This window comes from Brachypodium distachyon, chromosome 2 (genome assembly GCF_000005505.3).
Source record: "Brachypodium distachyon strain Bd21 chromosome 2, Brachypodium_distachyon_v3.0, whole genome shotgun sequence".
Taxonomy (NCBI): domain Eukaryota; kingdom Viridiplantae; phylum Streptophyta; class Magnoliopsida; order Poales; family Poaceae; genus Brachypodium; species Brachypodium distachyon.
Window position 1 is genome coordinate 40,707,281 of NC_016132.3, and position 17,183 is coordinate 40,724,463.

General features: G+C 42.7%; 4 protein-coding genes across 4 annotated transcripts; 1 reads left to right on the plus strand and 3 right to left on the minus strand.

The window, feature by feature from the left end:
- Positions 1–1,658: 1,658 nt before the first annotated feature.
- On the minus strand, positions 1,659–4,719 carry LOC106865422 (WAT1-related protein At5g64700). The gene is made up of 7 exons (XM_014898861.2): positions 4,425–4,719; positions 4,284–4,346; positions 3,547–3,663; positions 3,201–3,450; positions 2,935–3,093; positions 2,023–2,174; positions 1,659–1,937 (listed from the first exon to the last, which is right to left on the minus strand). The coding sequence occupies exons 1-7, from the start codon at positions 4,595–4,597 to the stop codon at positions 1,817–1,819; spliced, it is 1,035 nt and encodes a 344-aa protein (XP_014754347.1). The 5' UTR covers positions 4,598–4,719; the 3' UTR covers positions 1,659–1,816.
- A 1,231-nt stretch (positions 4,720–5,950) lies between these two features.
- On the minus strand, positions 5,951–12,097 carry LOC100822642 (WAT1-related protein At5g64700). The gene is made up of 8 exons (XM_014898461.2): positions 10,524–12,097; positions 9,719–9,965; positions 9,585–9,647; positions 8,639–8,755; positions 7,083–7,323; positions 6,819–6,977; positions 6,563–6,711; positions 5,951–6,485 (listed from the first exon to the last, which is right to left on the minus strand). Exons 2-8 carry the CDS (start codon positions 9,889–9,891, stop codon positions 6,281–6,283), a joined length of 1,107 nt encoding a protein of 368 aa, XP_014753947.1. The 5' UTR covers positions 9,892–9,965; positions 10,524–12,097; the 3' UTR covers positions 5,951–6,280.
- Positions 12,098–12,248: 151 nt separating this feature from the next.
- On the minus strand, positions 12,249–13,483 carry LOC100822957 (pentatricopeptide repeat-containing protein At4g38150). The gene has a single exon (XM_010233593.3). It carries the CDS (start codon positions 13,448–13,450, stop codon positions 12,446–12,448), a length of 1,005 nt encoding a protein of 334 aa, XP_010231895.1. The 5' UTR covers positions 13,451–13,483; the 3' UTR covers positions 12,249–12,445.
- Positions 13,484–13,628: 145 nt separating this feature from the next.
- LOC100846395 (pentatricopeptide repeat-containing protein At5g40400) lies at positions 13,629–15,368 on the plus strand. The gene has a single exon (XM_003566712.3). It carries the CDS (start codon positions 13,629–13,631, stop codon positions 15,366–15,368), a length of 1,740 nt encoding a protein of 579 aa, XP_003566760.1.
- The last annotated feature ends 1,815 nt before the right edge of the window (positions 15,369–17,183 follow it).

Sequence of the window (17,183 nt, forward strand, 5' to 3'; positions counted from 1 at the left end):
ACAGACCACGTTAGGTCTTGGTTGGTGTTAGTGTATTTTTTAGTCACTGGTGTTTTAATATTTGAGGGTTTTGGGTGTTCGTCCAAAACACTCAGAAATCCAAAACACTAGTTTGAGAAGTGTTTTAATTTGGTTAAAAATGGAGTGTTTTGTTGGAAAACTAGGAATAATCCCCTCCAAACACTTCCTACCAAACAACCATTTGGGGTTTGTAGTGTTTTTCAATTTGAAATGGATAATACCCTAGAAAACATCCCAAAACTCACTAGTACCAAACAGGGCCTTAGTGTTTCGACCTGTACCAAACAGGGCCTTACTGTTTCGACCTGGTTGCACCGCAAGCCCTTTTTCTCCTATAGTTTGACTTTTTTTTAGCATATCCTATAGTTTGACTTTTGTTTTAACAGTGCGTTTGTCTTAGTGGCCACTAGATCGATCGATCTTCTGTCTGCAACCACCGTACGAGCGCTACCTGGGTTGGGGAATGGGCTCGGATGGGTGGAAAAAAAGAAGACCGCGGAACTACCTGCTGGGCTGGACGGCTTTCATCAGGTCCACCGGGATTCAGGGGACGGGAGCATAGGGCTTCTGTGCCGCGCATGGGCCTGTTCGTGCCAGCCCACTCCCTGAGGGGCCCTGGCCGGGCTAAGCCCGTATAAGTTGGGCGGGCCCAGGCCGACCCGATGGCCAGCTATACTGCCGCTTTGTTGCTCCCTCGTGAGGCCCACCGCCACCTCCGCGGGACCCCTAATCTCCACTCCACGGCGGTTGCTCAAATTGAGTCCACATGGAAACAATCTCCTTCTCCATCTTAGCACCTTCGGTCATGAGGCAAGCTCTATATGTGGGCCGTCCTATATGTGACTACTTCTATATGTATTTGTTCAAACAAATTGATCTCACCTAAAGCAAGGCTATATGCTGCTCATCCTGGGCCGGTGGCTCCGGTCTATTCCTAGAGCATCTCCACTAGCTTACCAATCTTTGTTATCTATACCTAAAAACTGCCGATATACTAAATCAGTGGCAAAAAAAAATGCCCCACCAACTTACTTATCTCATTTGGTATACCTATGTTTTTTAGGTAATTACTTATCTTTCTCTCTCCTCTACTCAAATATAGGTAACGAGAATGCCCTTTGGTAAAACTTCCAACACAGCGCGGGCAGACCCACTGCCATGGGAAAATCTCCCGCTCGTCCTGGTCCGCCGCTGTCAGGCCCAAATCTGGCCGGCCGCCGCCGCCCGCTCCTCCCTGACTTTTGCCGCCCCTCTGCCACCCCGCTTCCGTCCTCTCCCGTCCCTCCCAGAAATGTTTGCCAGCTGCACACTCCACGTGGCCGTCATGTCAGTTTCGACCAGAACCGCAGGCTGCTACTTGATTTTTTAAAGGTTTTTTCAAGGCGATTTAAAATTTATACTCTCTCCGTCCCATAATTCTTGTTGAAATATTACACGTATTTAGACATTTTTTTGGAATACATACATTCATATTTGGGCAAATTTGAGACAAGAATTATGGGACGGAGGGAGTATGTTTCTTTGCAAACAGGTAATTTGTACTCCCTCTGATTGTAAATTCTTGACTCAAATTTGCCCAAATATGAATGTATTTATTTTTAAAAAACGTCTAGATACATGTAATATTTCGACAACAATTTAGAATCGAAGAGAGTAGCTTTTTATATTTTTGACTGAATAATTTGTAGCCTTTTATATGCAAAACTCCTTACTCTTTGCATGATTCGTTAACTACCAGAAGTAGTACTGGTATTAACTTTTGGGACACGGCCAAGAAAAAGCTAGCTAGCTTTATCTAAACTTGTGCGGCCTGGACTGGCGCTGCCATTTTCTGCTTGCTTGCAGCAATTTGTTCACTTCTCTTCGCCCAAAGAACACAGTACAGGCCTCCAACCATTATCACTCCACTTGTTACACTGCAGGCAAAAACTAGAAATTCAGCTAAAAAAACTCGAATCTTTTTAACGAGATGAATGTATAGTAGCTGAATAGACACCGTACCTTCCCAGGGAAACTGATTCTCCTAGGAGAAATGAGGACAGCGCTATTGTGACAAGCAGAGTTATCGGCATTGTCATGGCCAGGAAGACTGGCCCACTCTTGTCTATCACCCATACTTGCATGTAATAGCCAACTCCAGAAAGAAGTATACCCTGCATGTTGGGCTCATTAATCTAAGCGTAAACAAAACAAAAGGGACAATGTACGTAGTAACATGTATTCTAATGAGTGGCAGGATAAACAGAGGAAATTGCAATGACGTACTCCCTCCGTCCCATATTAACTATCAAGTGACTTTCTATTACATGCATCTAGATACATTCATATTTGGACAAATTTGAGTCACTCAGTATGAGACGGAGGGAGTACGTCATTTAGGGCTCAGTGCTCTTTCTATTACATGTATCTAGATACATCTATATTTGGACAAATTTGAGTCACTCAGTATGAGACGGAGGGAGTACGTCATTTAGGGCTCCAAGAAACACGCTTTGAAAGAAGTAAGATTCACTCTCCAGCCGTTAGATCTAATAAAATGGACGGATGAAGAAAAAATACACGCACTGTAGAACTCCTCAAGTAATGTACAGTTCCAAATAGGCCCTAAAAGATATCCTGGAACTCTGACTTAGGTCATTTTTTGAAAAGAATCGTGGCCCGGTTGTTCATTTTTTTTCCATGTCGTCGATGTACAAATGATCATTAAAACGGATGCACCAGGAAGAAATTTTCGCTTGAAACTTTCTTAGTTTCTATATTCTCAAGTGCTGTCGATTTCTCACTGCTACTTTTATAACTCATAAGAGGAAGAATAAAGCAACTTTTATGACCTAAAATCTGATGATAACAAGATTGTCAAAACTTTGTTCTCCTGGATTAATCAAAAAAAATCTGGAGAGGTGTTGAACTTACGGAGTAAAGAACGGCAACAAGACCTGCATCTAGTCCCAGCTTCCATCGTGAAAAATCTCTCTCGACTGCCAAAGCGATGAAGAAAGACTGGATAGTTGCAAAGATCATCTGGAGAGTTGTGTTGAGCAGCTTAGAGGGGTACGCCTCCAACATAGGCCCCTGGGAAGTACTATTCAGGTTAAAATAGCAAGACAACCCCATGTACACCATTTGATTCAGTAGTACTATTAATGTTTCCAAGCGGCTCTGTAAAAAATCATATATACCTGAAGTACTGTCCAGAGAGCCCAAGATGATGTGGATAAAGTTGTCAAGAAAATTCCTAATACCCAACTTGTTTTAGAATGAGCAGCCACATCATGGGTGGAACTTAAGTGGTGAAAGAGACGGTAATGGTTGGGAGGTTTCAATTCAGGTCCTTGGTAAAATGCAAGTACGATAACACCAGCAATGCAGAAGACGATGCCAGAAACCTTTGCAATCCCGTGGAACCTCTTCAAGTTCAAAAACTCCATCCTGCCAGGTAGATGATGTAGATTCTTAAATCTAAGTATCCTCCTTAAGTTCTTAAGGAAATCTGGATATAGTGTAAGTATAAAACGAAACCCTTACCCCAACAGAAGAGCCAAAAAGAAAGCGACCACTGGTAGAAGGTTAAATATTGCAGATGACGCTGTTGCTGAAGCATATTTGAGACCAAGGCAGTATATGTTGATCGCCCCAGAAATCCTAAGACAGAAGAAAAGGCGCATAAAAATATTAATGCATGTACAAATAGAAAACGTAAGTACGTGACTAATTCAAAAGGTAAAATGTTTTAAGAGAACAAACCAATTGCTGCATAAATAACTAATCGTTTCGACCAGCTTCTACAGAGGGACTATCAGTTAGGAAACCTTTATTACGGAATTTAAAATAGATTTTTCTTTGGAACGGCATAGCATAACGCTTGATTGCCCTTACTGAAGCTAATCAGTATGTTCTTTACAGCAACCGAGAGAAGGGTGGATAAAATTTTTGTACCTTGCTCTCTGACAAAGTTGGAGAGCAAAATAACCATCTGTAGTGCATTTTACTAGAAAAAAAAGAAGAGAAACGGACATACGACTGAGTGGGGAAACTGAAGGACTACATGCAAACATAGTTTGTTTGTTCCGATAGATTGTTTGGTCGACAAGGACTTCAAAATGAACATGCTGAACCTCTCCGAGTTCAGTATATGGTTACTAGTGCCACTTTATTACAACCGATGTTTCGCCATGACAGCCATTATGTTCCGGAACAATACAAATCAGACTGATGTGAAAGAAAATAACAAATTTCAGGATATAAATCACAATTTGACGTACCCATAAAATGCATGCGCAAAAAGTTTGAGACAGACTTTGTATGACAGTGGTGGAGCAGTTTTCCTGCACAAAGAAACCTTAATCCGCGCTTCCAAGATTGCATAATCCAGGTAAATAAGCAGAGAAGAGAAACATGCATACCTTTCGAGCACAAACGCAATAGGCACTAAGAACAGAATAGCAGTTGCATGCCTGTAGAAAACGAAGACAGACGTGCTCATGCCTTCATTGAAAGCAACTTTGGCAACTATCTGCGCGCCTCCATATATGGACCTTATGAGGAATGCAACCACGAAAGCTGCTCTATTGCTCATCAGAACAGTCTGATTGAACGTAGGCAATCGTATTTGGTGTAGAGAACACACAGCTTGCCCAACTTAGTTATGGATGGCAGATGGCATAGCAGAAAGAATTTTCAAGTGAAAGCTTGAGCACCTACATTTAAATAAGTGTATCTTGCTGTGGAAACATACTCATTAACCACTACTCTAAAAAGTAAAAAGTGGCCCCGTCTAGAAATGGAAATCGTAATCAAAGAGTAGTGAAGGATAAACAAACAACACAAAGCAGTAAGATAGCTATGCAGTTTTTTGTATGGTTTCGTAGCAGCTATCTCTTCCTTCCTTCCCTTTTGTCTTTGTTTTCTTTGATTTGTATAAGATCCCTCGCCTTCTCAGCAATTCCTTCTAACGAAAATGACACACACTTCGGTGCAGGTTCGAGAACAAAAACATGACGGCAAACACACTCGCTCATAGTCTCAACCATCCTGCCTCATATCTATATATGACGATATATGATGGGAAAATAGACACATGTTTTACATTAACGTCTACTTCCTCCTTTTCACAAAGGTTGGCATATTTGGTTTCGTTAAGATAAGGCTTTGATCAATCACAAACTTTATTAATATGTGTTTAATCATACAAGAAATTTATAGCAATAGATTTATCTTTAAAAGTTCTTGCTAATGATCATGATTTTGTACCATATAAGTTACATATTAATAATGTAATTCTTCATCGAAAACATGTCTTAACAAAACCAAATACGCCAACCTTTATCAAAAAGAGGGAGTAGCTTGTAGGACTTATTTGGACAGTAGCTAAATGTCCGTGCTCTGCTACGAAATTAAGAATTTGTGTTATGCATGAGTTGTTTAAATAATTGTTTAAATTTCTGATAAATAAGAATTATGTCAAAATATTATTTTTGAAAAATGCAATTACTCTTGAAAGTCATGAAAACCAATCAAGCATAGTCAAAAGATCATGATACATATGAAATAAGTGGCAATTAGATGATTCCGTAGCTTTTAAGTGGTAGTCTTGTTAAAGTGAACTCATGACCACCAACTCAGATCTTTATAAGTGTAAAGATAAAGATAACAAGTAAACGTAGAGAAAATATAGGATAATGAACACATAATCTGGAATTACAACTACTTCTTAGCAAATGATTCATAATACAAAACAGTCGGTAATTTTAAACTGATTTTGTAGGGATAAAAGAAATAAAAGGTAATGTGAGACAATTTTGTAGACACGGTCCGTTGTTGTTTGTGCAACTGAGTAGTCAGTGTCTAATGTTGATTCCGTCAGGGCATGCCCTTTCAAAACATTACCCGATATGATAGTCGTGCTTTGTCAGCAGTAGCTCAGAAAGAATGGACAAGAAGACATTTGGCATTTGTTCTGACGCATGCATACACCAGGGTGATATCGACCGTCCATAGTGGGGGAATCACATATAATACTCTTATCCGTTTCAGTTTGGGAGATCGTGATTCCCTTTTAATGAACATTGGTGCACAATTTGCACTATTGCATCAAACCTCCAGTTTGTGGAAGGGCCCCTTGGATAACATTGCACATGCAAAAACCGAACAAGCAGTTAAGCTGCTATGGTTGACTGCCAAGCAAACAGTCTACAGAAATGGAGCAGCTTCCAGTCAGCAGACGAGGAGCGAAAGTACACCTAATGACAGAGCTTGCTGCTCAAAGTTTCAGCTCTTTCATATCTGGTACTGTCTTGATCGAATCTTGCGTTGCTAGAACTGGAGCTGCTCGTTCTTGTTCCTCCAAATCAAAGCATGCTGCATTTTCTCCACGACCTCCTTGCTTGCTGGTAGCTACTTGCTCTATTCTTTTCCCCCAGAGGACATTGTACAGACCACCAACCATCAGCGCTCCACTTATTACACTGTGCATTCAGAAAAGAAATTTCAAGAAAACGGACGCAATGTCTTCTGTCTAAACAGCAAAGCTTAAGAAATAAACCTTCCCAGGGTGACTGCTTCCCCTATGAGAAGTGACAGGATGGCTGTGATAACCAGAGTTAAGGGTACTGTCATGGACAGGAATACTGGACCACTCTTGTCAATTACCCAGATTTGCAGGTAGTTTACAAATGCAGAAACTACTATTCCCTGCAATGTTCAGTAATTTCACAGGGCTCGGTTTTATTTCTTTTGACTTCCACGGCAACAGCATTCTAATGAGTAAATGATTTGCTGCTGTTGTGAGAGATACTTACACAATAGATGATTGCGACAAGACCTACATCCAAGCGCAGCTTCCATCTTGAAAAGTCTCTCTCCATCACTAGAGCCGTAAAAAAACTTTGAACAGTTGCAAACACAACCTGAATTGTTGTGTTAAGCAGCATTGATGGATACTCCTCCAGTACAGGGCCCTGGAAAGCACCATCTAGGTTAAATTTCAGCATGAATAAATTAGCATCTGGACATGCACAAACGCCTGACTGCATAAGCTTGTGCGCGTACAGAGCAATCAATACCTGAAGCACCGTCCAAAGAGCAAACATTGCAGTTGCAAGAGACTGCAAGAGAATTCCCAATATCCAATTCCTTGAGGGATGAGCATCAACTCTACTTATGTGATGAAAAAGGGGGTGATGGATGAAAGATTTCAGCTCAGGTCCTTGGTATAATGCTAGTACAGTAACACCAACAGCACATAGCACTATGCCAGAAACTTTCACAATCCCATGGAACCTCTTTAACTTCAGAGACTCCATCCTATCATATGTTGAACAACAAATCACTCATCGCTCCACGGAATTTTGGACATAAAAGGTCCCACTGTATACAGAGCAAGGCAAGCCTATTTTTTTATTCTCACTATCACTACAGTAAATATTCATCAAAGCACTCCTTTCTTTAACTGAGGCCCTGACATTAAATGTTTTTAACAAAGGAGATATTTACAAGGGGAAGAAGAATGTACAATGTGAGGCAAATAAGGGATCTAGCCAAGTTGATCAGACAGGGGAGTCAAGCCAATCCTTTAAGAGGAGTTTCATATTAACCCCAATCCCGAAAATTTTGAAATTAAATGGTCAGTGATCCATTGGGTACATTTTACTTTACAAAAATGACATTTTAGTATATATTTGAAGGAACATACTCACAAATAATAACAATGGTACCCAATTAGGCATGTCTTCCAGTGTCAAAAGTAGCCCAAAGAAATATAAATTCTCCCTCTGTTCAAAAATATAAGGCATATAACTTTTGCAGCCATGTTAATTAATACAAGCCACATATCAAATTACTTGATACAGCTAGAGAAGTATTATTAGATGTCAAATTTCAGGTGGACTTATAACGGTGACTGGTATTACTCCCAATAAAGAAAATAAAGAACAATAACTATTTGACCACAGCAAAGTTAATTAGAGAAAGAGTTGTCATTCAAAGGTATTAGGTATTATCTCCATTCTTTTATTTAATCTTAAATTCTTAATAAAAGCTGAGCCCAACCATTGCATTGCAAACATCACTCACCTGGTGATATCATCCAGAATAATTAATGCCACTTGTTATGCATTTCTCAGGCCCTGCTTGGCTAGTTTAGGCCAGGGCGGCTAAGTTAGGCAAGCTTGAGCGTAGTTTAGGCATGGACAGGTTGGGTTTGACTAGGCTCAGCCTGGGACTATATACAACTGAATTGATTCTTATATTTCTTTGTTTGAACAATTGTAGTTTCGACTCACAAAAGAAAAGATACTTCTATCCTGTTGTCTAAAAAATGAATAATAATTATTCAAATCATGATATAATCATTTCTTTTGCCTGTAAACATCTCTACACTATAATCTCAATTATGGCCAACACAAGTACTTTATTCTCGTAATCAGAACAGCAACATTTACGCAATCTATACTTCTGTATAATATATAATTCATGCTATTTATGTATGGGTATCAGAAAACCAAATTCACCAAGGTTAGTTTTATGGAACATTTAATTTTAGGCATGATAGTCGCAAGATAAAGGGAAATATGTTCTGGTCTTCTAGGAACTCTTGCAACTACAATTAAAAAACACATACCCCAACATAAGAGCCAAAAAGAAAGTTAAAACCGGCAAGAGATTTAGTACTGCAGAAGCAGATGTTGCTGAAGCATAGTTGAGGCCAATAGATGATATGTTAATAGAAGCAGACAGCCTGGGCAAATGGAACAAAGAAGATAGTCAAAGATTGCATACCTACAAAATAATTAGCTGCATAACATTTATAGAAATAAAATCAACCAGTTAAGCAACCTACAAAAAGGAAACTCCATAGCAGTTTCTACGTAACGTCTCCCATTTATTTTGTACTAAAGAAGAAAAGAATAGGGATAAAAAACCACTGCGCACAAGTGCAAGAGTACACATATATGCACACAACCAAAGAGAAAAGTTACAAGCATGGAATGTCTGTCAAGCACACTTGACACAAATGAAAGCTATTTTTGTCAGGCATACTTGAGGAAATGAGAGCTATGTTTGCAGAGCAAGAAAAATAAAAGGCAAAGAAAAAAAAAAGATACTCTGGGTCTGTTGTAGCCCACAAAAAAGTATGGTAAAATTGTGCACAATAACTACTTTACATAATTATTAGTTCTGCACAACATTTGAAAAGAATGTAAATCAGTTAACCTAATTAAATAACTTATTTTTCCTAGAAAGACAAACCACCATTTCCACAGTTAGATATATTACTGGAAAAATAGATTAAATTTGACCTAAATTTCCTAAATTTAATCATTCATTCTGCAGAAAAGGCCGGCTTGCTACTGATGAAGATGAGTACTATAATGAAAATCAATACAACTGAGGGTAGAATTAACTGAAACAAAAGTAATATTGTGTATTAAAAAGTTATGCATGGTTGGCAAAAAAAAGTATGCATGCATGGACCCAAAAGAACTTCACATATATGAATTTCGACAAGAATTAACAGAATGACACAATTACGTAGAGCAACAATTCTGCCTTGCACTTTGACCTACCCATATAATGCATGCACAAATAGCTTCACACAGACTCTGTATGACAGTCGGGGGGCAGTTTTCCTGCAAAAATAAACCTCATGGTTTCCAAGATGACATACAGATTCAGGAAAATCAGCAACCAAATTGCATACCTTTCAATTGCAAAAGCAATTGGCACTAAGAGTATGGTAGCTACTACATGCCTGTAGAAAACAAGGACAGATGTACTTGTGCCTTGGTTAAAAGCAACTTTGGTAAGTATCTGCATCACTCCATAGATAAACCTTATGAGCAATGAAACAGCGTATGGTGCTATATTGCCCATTCCTCTTGTTTGTTAGAACTTTGAAGATGATTGCTCAAATACTACTACTTGCACATGAAGACAGTCCATCAAACCTTTATAGTGCCTCGCAAAAAAAAAAAAACCTTTATAGTGATGAGGCTTGTTCGATATGACCTCATAGGTATCCACTTAAGCAAATTATACTAGTATTTCACTACATAGAGACCACACAAGTCACTCGCTTTAGTCATGGTTAAAAAAAGATAACAAAAGGTTTTTAGGTCTAACAAGTTGGTTACATCATGCTTTGCAACTAGAATTAACATGGTGTAAGACACCAATTTCGCAACAAACTAGACATCTCATTCCAAGGTGCCTGAATACTTAATGGAAAGCATGATGCATCTGCTTAAAAGCATGTCCGTGTAGATTTGGAGCATCCAGCACTTATTGCCCCAGAACAAATGAAAAGTCGTCTGCACTATCAGTATTATTCATTTCAAGGACATTGATTTTCTAAGGAAAATGAAGTAGGAAATTCAAAGAGCTTGACTTCCAGGTCAAGGTATCAAGAACTACATTAATTTCTCATACATATTTCATTAAACAAGATGGTCATACATCAACCATCATTAGCCTTGTGTAAAAAAGATTTAAGAGAATTATGGTACCACGATTTTAAGTAGAGGTAAGTATTATGTTTCGTCCCCCAACTTTCACGGAAGTATACATTGGTTCCCTTGTGTTTTGTTCGTAGATATTTCGTCCCTCGGCTATCGAAACCGGATACTTTTGGTCCCTCGACCCACCCAAAGCGGTATTGGGGCCAATGTAGAGCGGTTTTGCGTCCGACTTGCAATATGGTTGGCTCCACTGCCGTCTCTCACTCGCGTGCGCCTGCTCCTTGCCTTCCTTGGCACTCTCCAGGGCCCTCTTCCCCTCCTCGGTGTCACCAGCGTCTAGGATCCGCAGTGTGAACGCACATTTGAACCCCGAGGACTGACGTGGTGCCCCCATGTGCTCCCCTGGGGATGGCCATGTGACATGTCAGATGCAAAGCCGTTCCATGTTAGCACCAATACCGTTTTCGATGGGCCAAGGGACCAAAAGTGTCTAGTTTTAACAACTGGGGGATGAAATATCTACAGAAAAATATAAGGGACTAAATGTATACTTTCGTGACAGTTGACGAGGGACAAAAAAAATATATTCTCATTTAAGTAAATTATTCTAAACTGTTAGAAACGCATTGAAGGTAACTGCTGATACTATAATTTGTCGAACATGCACAAGATGTTCAGTTCAAAATTAAAGCTTATGCATATTCCTACAGAAAAAAATGGTTTCAATAGTTCTAACTCTCAAGCGCAAAGGTGACTCAAATGCTTTTCACGTATTCTGTACAAAAGGTGATACTCCATCGAAGTAGGGAAGGGGGGGATTGATCTTTTTTTGAATCAGGCCTTACTGACCAAGTGGTGGTATAAGCTTCATTGTGGATGAAAAGAAGTCCTTGTGAGCGGGGCTACAAAATCCAGGGGCTTCCACTATTTCTTTTCTTGCTTTATTTTACAACAGACAGGAGTCAGAAATTGGTTTCTCAGTATAACTCAACTAAACAAAAGAAGGATGCCCTAAGACCTAATTAGCACACAAGGACCTGTTCTTTCTCACTAACTAGTAGCATTAGGCTTGCCCTTTATATACATATATGTGACCGGGGAATAAATTACTCTTAGGAATTAAAGAAACTGCACTCACGAATAAAAAAGAGGTTATTCGTAAACAAATGAGAGCTTTTCAGTGACTGATATGTACCTTCTCTCTGTTTTTCAATATGAGATTCTTATTACGATTGTTAAAGCAACTCAGTAACAGCTGGACAAGTATAGCATAATGCATTGTTCCACTGATGGAAACGAAGGTCCCAGATGTAAAAGGAAGAACAAGTTTTTGGCAGGAAAAACAAAGTGAAGGGAACAATGAGCAGAAATTTTTGAAACTACACTTGAAATACATTTGATAAAACTTGGCCCTATTTTTTACATTAATTATTTCAACTTTGTTTATCATGCAGGAAAATAGTACTCCCTCCGATCCATAATAAATCCCTCCGAGCCATAGTAAGTGTAGGAGATTTAGTACAAACTTAGTACAACTTTTTACTAAATCCTCGACACTTATTATAGATCGGAGGGAGTAGTTTTTTAATACAGTAGCAACTTAACAGCTGGAATTAGCATCATGACAAAGCTATCTTCTCTAAGCACATCAGCAAGTATGTAATTCATGGGTGCAATTTTGTTCACCAGGCATGAAAATTGCAGATAGCAACCAACTGGCTAGAATTAATAAAAATACCACAGAGCATTTAACTCTAAGAAGCAAGAACACACTCAAGGGGAAATTTTAGTAAATGGTGGTGAATTACTGAATTGCATGTAAACACAAAAAACATACAAATCTCCATAGTGTGGTGGACATCATGTAAAACATTATGCTAGCCATTTTGATTTAACCACAGAAGCACATCAGCTACTGAACATCCTTGCCGATGCCAAACAAAACAGAGGATGTCCACATACTGCTTAGATTAAAAAGGCCGGCTTGATTTCTTCTTCCCAAAGATCACCTCCCAAACAACCGGTGTGAAAGGCCCTTTCTTGTCCAAATGTTCCCGGATGGACTTCTCATCAATGGCAAAGTTCCTATCCTGGAAGCTCTTCACAAGCTTCTCACCCTCCTCAACCCCCTTCGACTTGCATACTGCATCAACCAAGCCCACAAAAGTTGCAGCATTCGGCGAGTGCCCAGCCTCAAACATCTCCACACAGAAACCAACCGCATCATCCAGCCTGTTGCCCTTGTACAACCCCTGTATAATCAACCAGTAGCTGAAGGCGTTTGGTATGACCCCATTGCCCTGCATCTTCCTGAAGATCCTCACAGCATCATCCAGCTTGGCTGCCTTGCAAAACGCCTCAACAACGGCGGTGTAGATGACGACCTCTGGGATGGCGCCCTTCTCACGCATCAGACCAAACAGCTTCATAGCCTCCTGCACGAGCCCGCTCTTGCAGAGCCCATCTAGCATGGCGACAGCGTTGGGTATCAGCCCCGTCTCTTTCATCTTCCGGAAGATCTCGTCCACGTCCTCCGACTGCTGTGGCTGCCCTGGTGCGTTCTCAGCCTGCTGCCCCTCGGCAGTGTTTCCCGCTGAGGCGGCAGCAGTGGTGGCATCGCCCAGCTTAAGCTTCTCCATCAGCGACTCCCCGATGGCTTTCTGAGGGCTCCCTTCCGGAGGCGGCTGCTGCTTCCGGCCGGCACGTCTGAGGATGTCAGTAGGGAAGGGGGCGGAGGAGGAGTCGGGGGCTCCCCCTTCGCGTCTCGGCGGTGGGGGTAGGGGGTTGTTCTCCGGGTCAGCCCCGAAGTTGAGGGTGCGGAGGAAGGCCTCGTCCTCTTCCTCATCCCGGGCCTCGCGGATCATCCGGCGACGACGGTCGCCGGTGGAATAGGGCCGCCGTATCCCGGATTCTCCGCCCAGCAGGAGGAATAGGCGGAGGCCGCGCGATCTCGCCGGAATCTGCAGGCTCATCATCTCTCTCTCCCTCTCTCGTGGCGGCGGTGGAGCACGGGGGTAGCCGCAGAAGATGGGGAATGGGGTTTATGCTGCGTGTCGGGCCCACATGTCATGCGCACAACTCGGAAGGGTTTCGGTTTGAAGGAGGCGAAGGGGAAAAGGGTCTCTGCAATATCATGTGCCTCGCCAAGTCGCCATGTCCAAGGCCGTGTCACGCATTCCGTCGAGCACCCTGGCCTCCCTCCTCCCACGCGCCCTGAACCCGCACGTCACCGTCGTTGACCTCGTCACGGCCCACCTCACCGCCGCCGTAGACTCTGATCCCGAAGATGAGGCCGCCAAACCCATCAACCTCGCCGGCCTCCTCCCCTACCTCGGCCACGAGGAACTCACCGCCGTCGTGCTCCGCGCCGGCCACTCCCACCCGCTCCCCACCCTCCGCTTCCTCATCGCGCTACCGCCGCCGCTGCAACCGTCTCCTCCCCACCTCGCGTTCCTCGCGCATTCCCTCGCCACCACCCGCTTCTTCTCCCACGCACTCGACGCGCTCTCCCACCTGCTCCGCCTCCACCCAAGCCACGACGCCCTCCCCACGCTCCTCCTCTCCTCCCAGACCGCGCCCCACCCCTCCCTCCCGGGTCTCCTCGTCAAGGCGCTCCTCCGCCACGCCCGCCTCCGCGACGCATTCCGCGCCGCCCACCGCGCGGCCGCTGCTGGCGCCCCTCCCGACACCGTCGCCTTCAACGCTCTCCTCGCCGCGCTCTCTCGCGCGGGGCGTTTCGATGAACTATGGGCCGCACGAGCCGTCATGGCGCGCGCCGAGGTGCGACCCAACACGCATACCTTCAACATCCTTGTCACAGCGCTCTGCCGTGGGGAGGATGCCGAGCGCGCGCAGGGGTTCTTAGAGGAGCTGGAGGAGCAAGGGTTCGAGCCGGACGTGGTCACCTACAACACCCTCCTTTCTGGTTACTGCCGCAGGGGGAAGCTTCAGGACGCACTACACCTGTTCGGCGTTATGCCACCCAGGGGTGTTGAGCCGGATTTGGTGTCACATACTGTTTTGATGGACGGGCTGTGCAAGGCCGGGAGGTTGAACGACGCTCGCCGCATGTTTGACAGGATGGTGCACAGTGGGGTGAGCCCCGATGCCATTGCTTATAGTGTTCTTATCGCAGGGTATTGTAACGAGCAGAGAGTCAGGGAGGCAAGGTTGCTGCTGATGGAGATGGTGGGGAGTGGGCTCTCCTCTGAAGGATTCGCTCTCAGGGCTGTGATTGAGAGCCATGTAAAAGTTGGGAAGCTGCTCACTTGCCTGAATCTTGTGTCACCTTTAAGGAAATATGGCGTTGTCATCCCATTGGAGAGTTACAATTGCTTGATTGGTGCGCTGTGTGAGGACATGCGCCCTCATGCTGCCAGGGGTTTGTTCAAGTGGATGGTAGAGGATGGGCATAGTCCTAGCTTGGAGATGTACAATATGATTCTGGACTGCTTATGCCAATGTGACAGTGTGGACGATGCTTTAGATGTCAAGGTTGAGATGAGCTCTAGAGAAGTGAGACCAGACTTTCATACTTACCAGGCCCTAGTAACCTGCCTTTGTAGGTTGGGGAAGAGCTTGGACGGCAAATCAGTAATGGCAGAGATGATTGAGTCAGGTCTCCAGCCGAATGAAGCTATTTGCACTGCCTTGGTTTGTGGGTTCTGCAAAGAAGGATATCTTGATAGGGCAGAATTGATCCTCAAGGCTTTCGTTCTCGATTTCCAGCTCCACTGCAATGAGAGCTATAATGCTCTAATGAGAGCTTACTGTATGACCAGGAGCACCTCAGAGTCGCTAGAATTGCAGAACAGGATGTTAGATTTGGGCTTTGTCCCAAGCAGCGAGACATGCCGATCTCTCATCTATGGGCTCTCAAGAAGCATTGCTTAGATGGTTAACCTGTATTACTTAGCATGTGAATTCCAACCATCTTAAATTCGTAATGAATGGTCTATAGAACTGCTTAAGGATGATTAAAGCACCGATGAATTGAGCCATGGGTGATGAGCCAGAACATTTGTGAAAGGGCTGTGGAAGATGGATTGTCTATCTGAAAGATGTTTGATATGGTATGGGTTTACGCAATGCTCCTCTTACATGGATTTGCTGTCTGAACTGAAGCAAATTGTAGTCTGCATGATTAAACTGGTGAATAGTGAGCAGACATATGCATTGATCAACTCTCTTCTGATTGCTTAGTGGGCAATAGCAACGCTGAGACCCAAGATATGCTGATTGATGGCCATGTATACTCCTCACCATACTGTTTGCTTTGGACTGAAGAAACCTTTGTAAAGCCTTCCATGAGAACTTTGCCGACTTATGCCAAAAAGGTTGCGGTATGTCTGACAGCCGCTGGGAAGAAGAATGGTAGTCTACAAGAGGGAGCTTGTGTGGGGAAGAAGCATGGGAATCTGCTGAGCTGAATTCCAATCCCCCGGGATCCTGGTAACAGTCGCTTTGGCGAACTGCTCTGGGTTTTGACCTTGTGGCACCATGGATCATGGTCTGACGGCAAAGGCACAAAGTTTGACAATTCGGAAAATGCAGAAGCTTGTGAACCTGTATAGCTTTCTCATCGCAGTTTCTGCAGTTTGCTAGGTCAAGGCCACAACACAATCTTCCTATCTTGCACAGTTACCATGCACACTAGAGAACCAATGCTTATAGAAATAGTGATCAAGACCGGTATCTTCGGCAGTTTCTCCAAATCTGGTTCCCTATATGACGGGATTCTTTGTAAAAGATTTCTCCTCCAAATATCTCTCTCCTCTGGAGCAGAATCCTCGAAGTTCATACTGTATATTTCACTCTTTTATATTTTATTTTTATTAATAGTCTACAGTAAACAATGTATTTATAACACAATTAAGCATACTAATGGTATCACAGCACGATCAAAACATCAGTTAACATTATACTCCCTCATTTTCAGTCTGCCTATCTCAAAAATCTCGCACTTTTATTTTATAAACCCATTTGCTTGAAAAAAACGATAATTAATTACATCTACACCATTACTTCTATCTTAAGGTTGGTTGGTTGGTTGGTTTCTTAATGTGAAACCAACCAACCCATGAAGGGAATTGGTCTGCATACATACTTCATTAATAATCCCTCCTTCCATTTGAGAAATCTTGGAATGGACTTCTCAAGGACCCATCAATTTAGTTTCAACAAAAATATTAAGGTAGAAGGTATGTGTTGAAGGATAGAAGTGGATGCTCGAAACATTACTGAGTGAGAAAAGTTTGTTTTCAACCCTGTACTCGTAGACGAAGTTCGAGATGAACCTTGACTTCTTAATCCCTGAAATCGGGACCCTGACCTTGTTAATCTCGGTCAATTATGACCTTAATTAAAGTTGTTTGGCACACTAGGAAAAGGATGATCCCGGTCGGGATTTATACTTTAAACCTTGATCTTTTAGGCAAAGTCTGAATCGGACCCTAACCTCTTAATTCTTGGATTGCGAATCCTAACCTTACCAATCCTGATTAATTAAAATCTTTATTCCTAGAAAATCTATTTTCTGGACTGGTCAGGATTGCTAAGTAACCACCACTCATGCATCTTTGTCTTATTAGGAGTCACGGTTGTCTTCTTCGACGTCACTGACCTATGACATGACCAGCCCATGTGGTCATCCAAGCTATTCGATCTGCACAACACGGTGATATGATGATGGCAAGAGATCGTCACATT

What these genes read in the sequence shown, in the direction of transcription:
- LOC106865422 (XM_014898861.2), bottom strand. Translation starts at nt 4,597, where the DNA reads ATGAGCAATAGAGCAGCTTTCGTGGTTGCATTCCTCATAAGGTCCATA. An exon ending in TTTGCGCATGCATTTTATGG is followed by an intron (nt 3,664 to 4,283) that starts GTACGTCAAATT and finishes CTTCTGTCTTAG; the next exon opens with GATTTCTGGGGCGATCAACA. An exon ending in TTGTTGCCGTTCTTTACTCC is followed by an intron (nt 2,175 to 2,934) that starts GTAAGTTCAACA and finishes CCCAACATGCAG; the next exon opens with GGTATACTTCTTTCTGGAGT.
- LOC100822642 (XM_014898461.2), bottom strand. Translation starts at nt 9,891, where the DNA reads ATGGGCAATATAGCACCATACGCTGTTTCATTGCTCATAAGGTTTATC. An exon ending in TTTTTGGCTCTTATGTTGGG is followed by an intron (nt 7,324 to 8,638) that starts GTATGTGTTTTT and finishes AACATATGATAG; the next exon opens with GATGGAGTCTCTGAAGTTAA. An exon ending in CTCTTTGGACGGTGCTTCAG is followed by an intron (nt 6,978 to 7,082) that starts GTATTGATTGCT and finishes GGTGCTTTCCAG; the next exon opens with GGCCCTGTACTGGAGGAGTA.
- LOC100822957 (XM_010233593.3), bottom strand. Translation starts at nt 13,450, where the DNA reads ATGATGAGCCTGCAGATTCCGGCGAGATCGCGCGGCCTCCGCCTATTC.
- LOC100846395 (XM_003566712.3), top strand. Translation starts at nt 13,629, where the DNA reads ATGTCCAAGGCCGTGTCACGCATTCCGTCGAGCACCCTGGCCTCCCTC.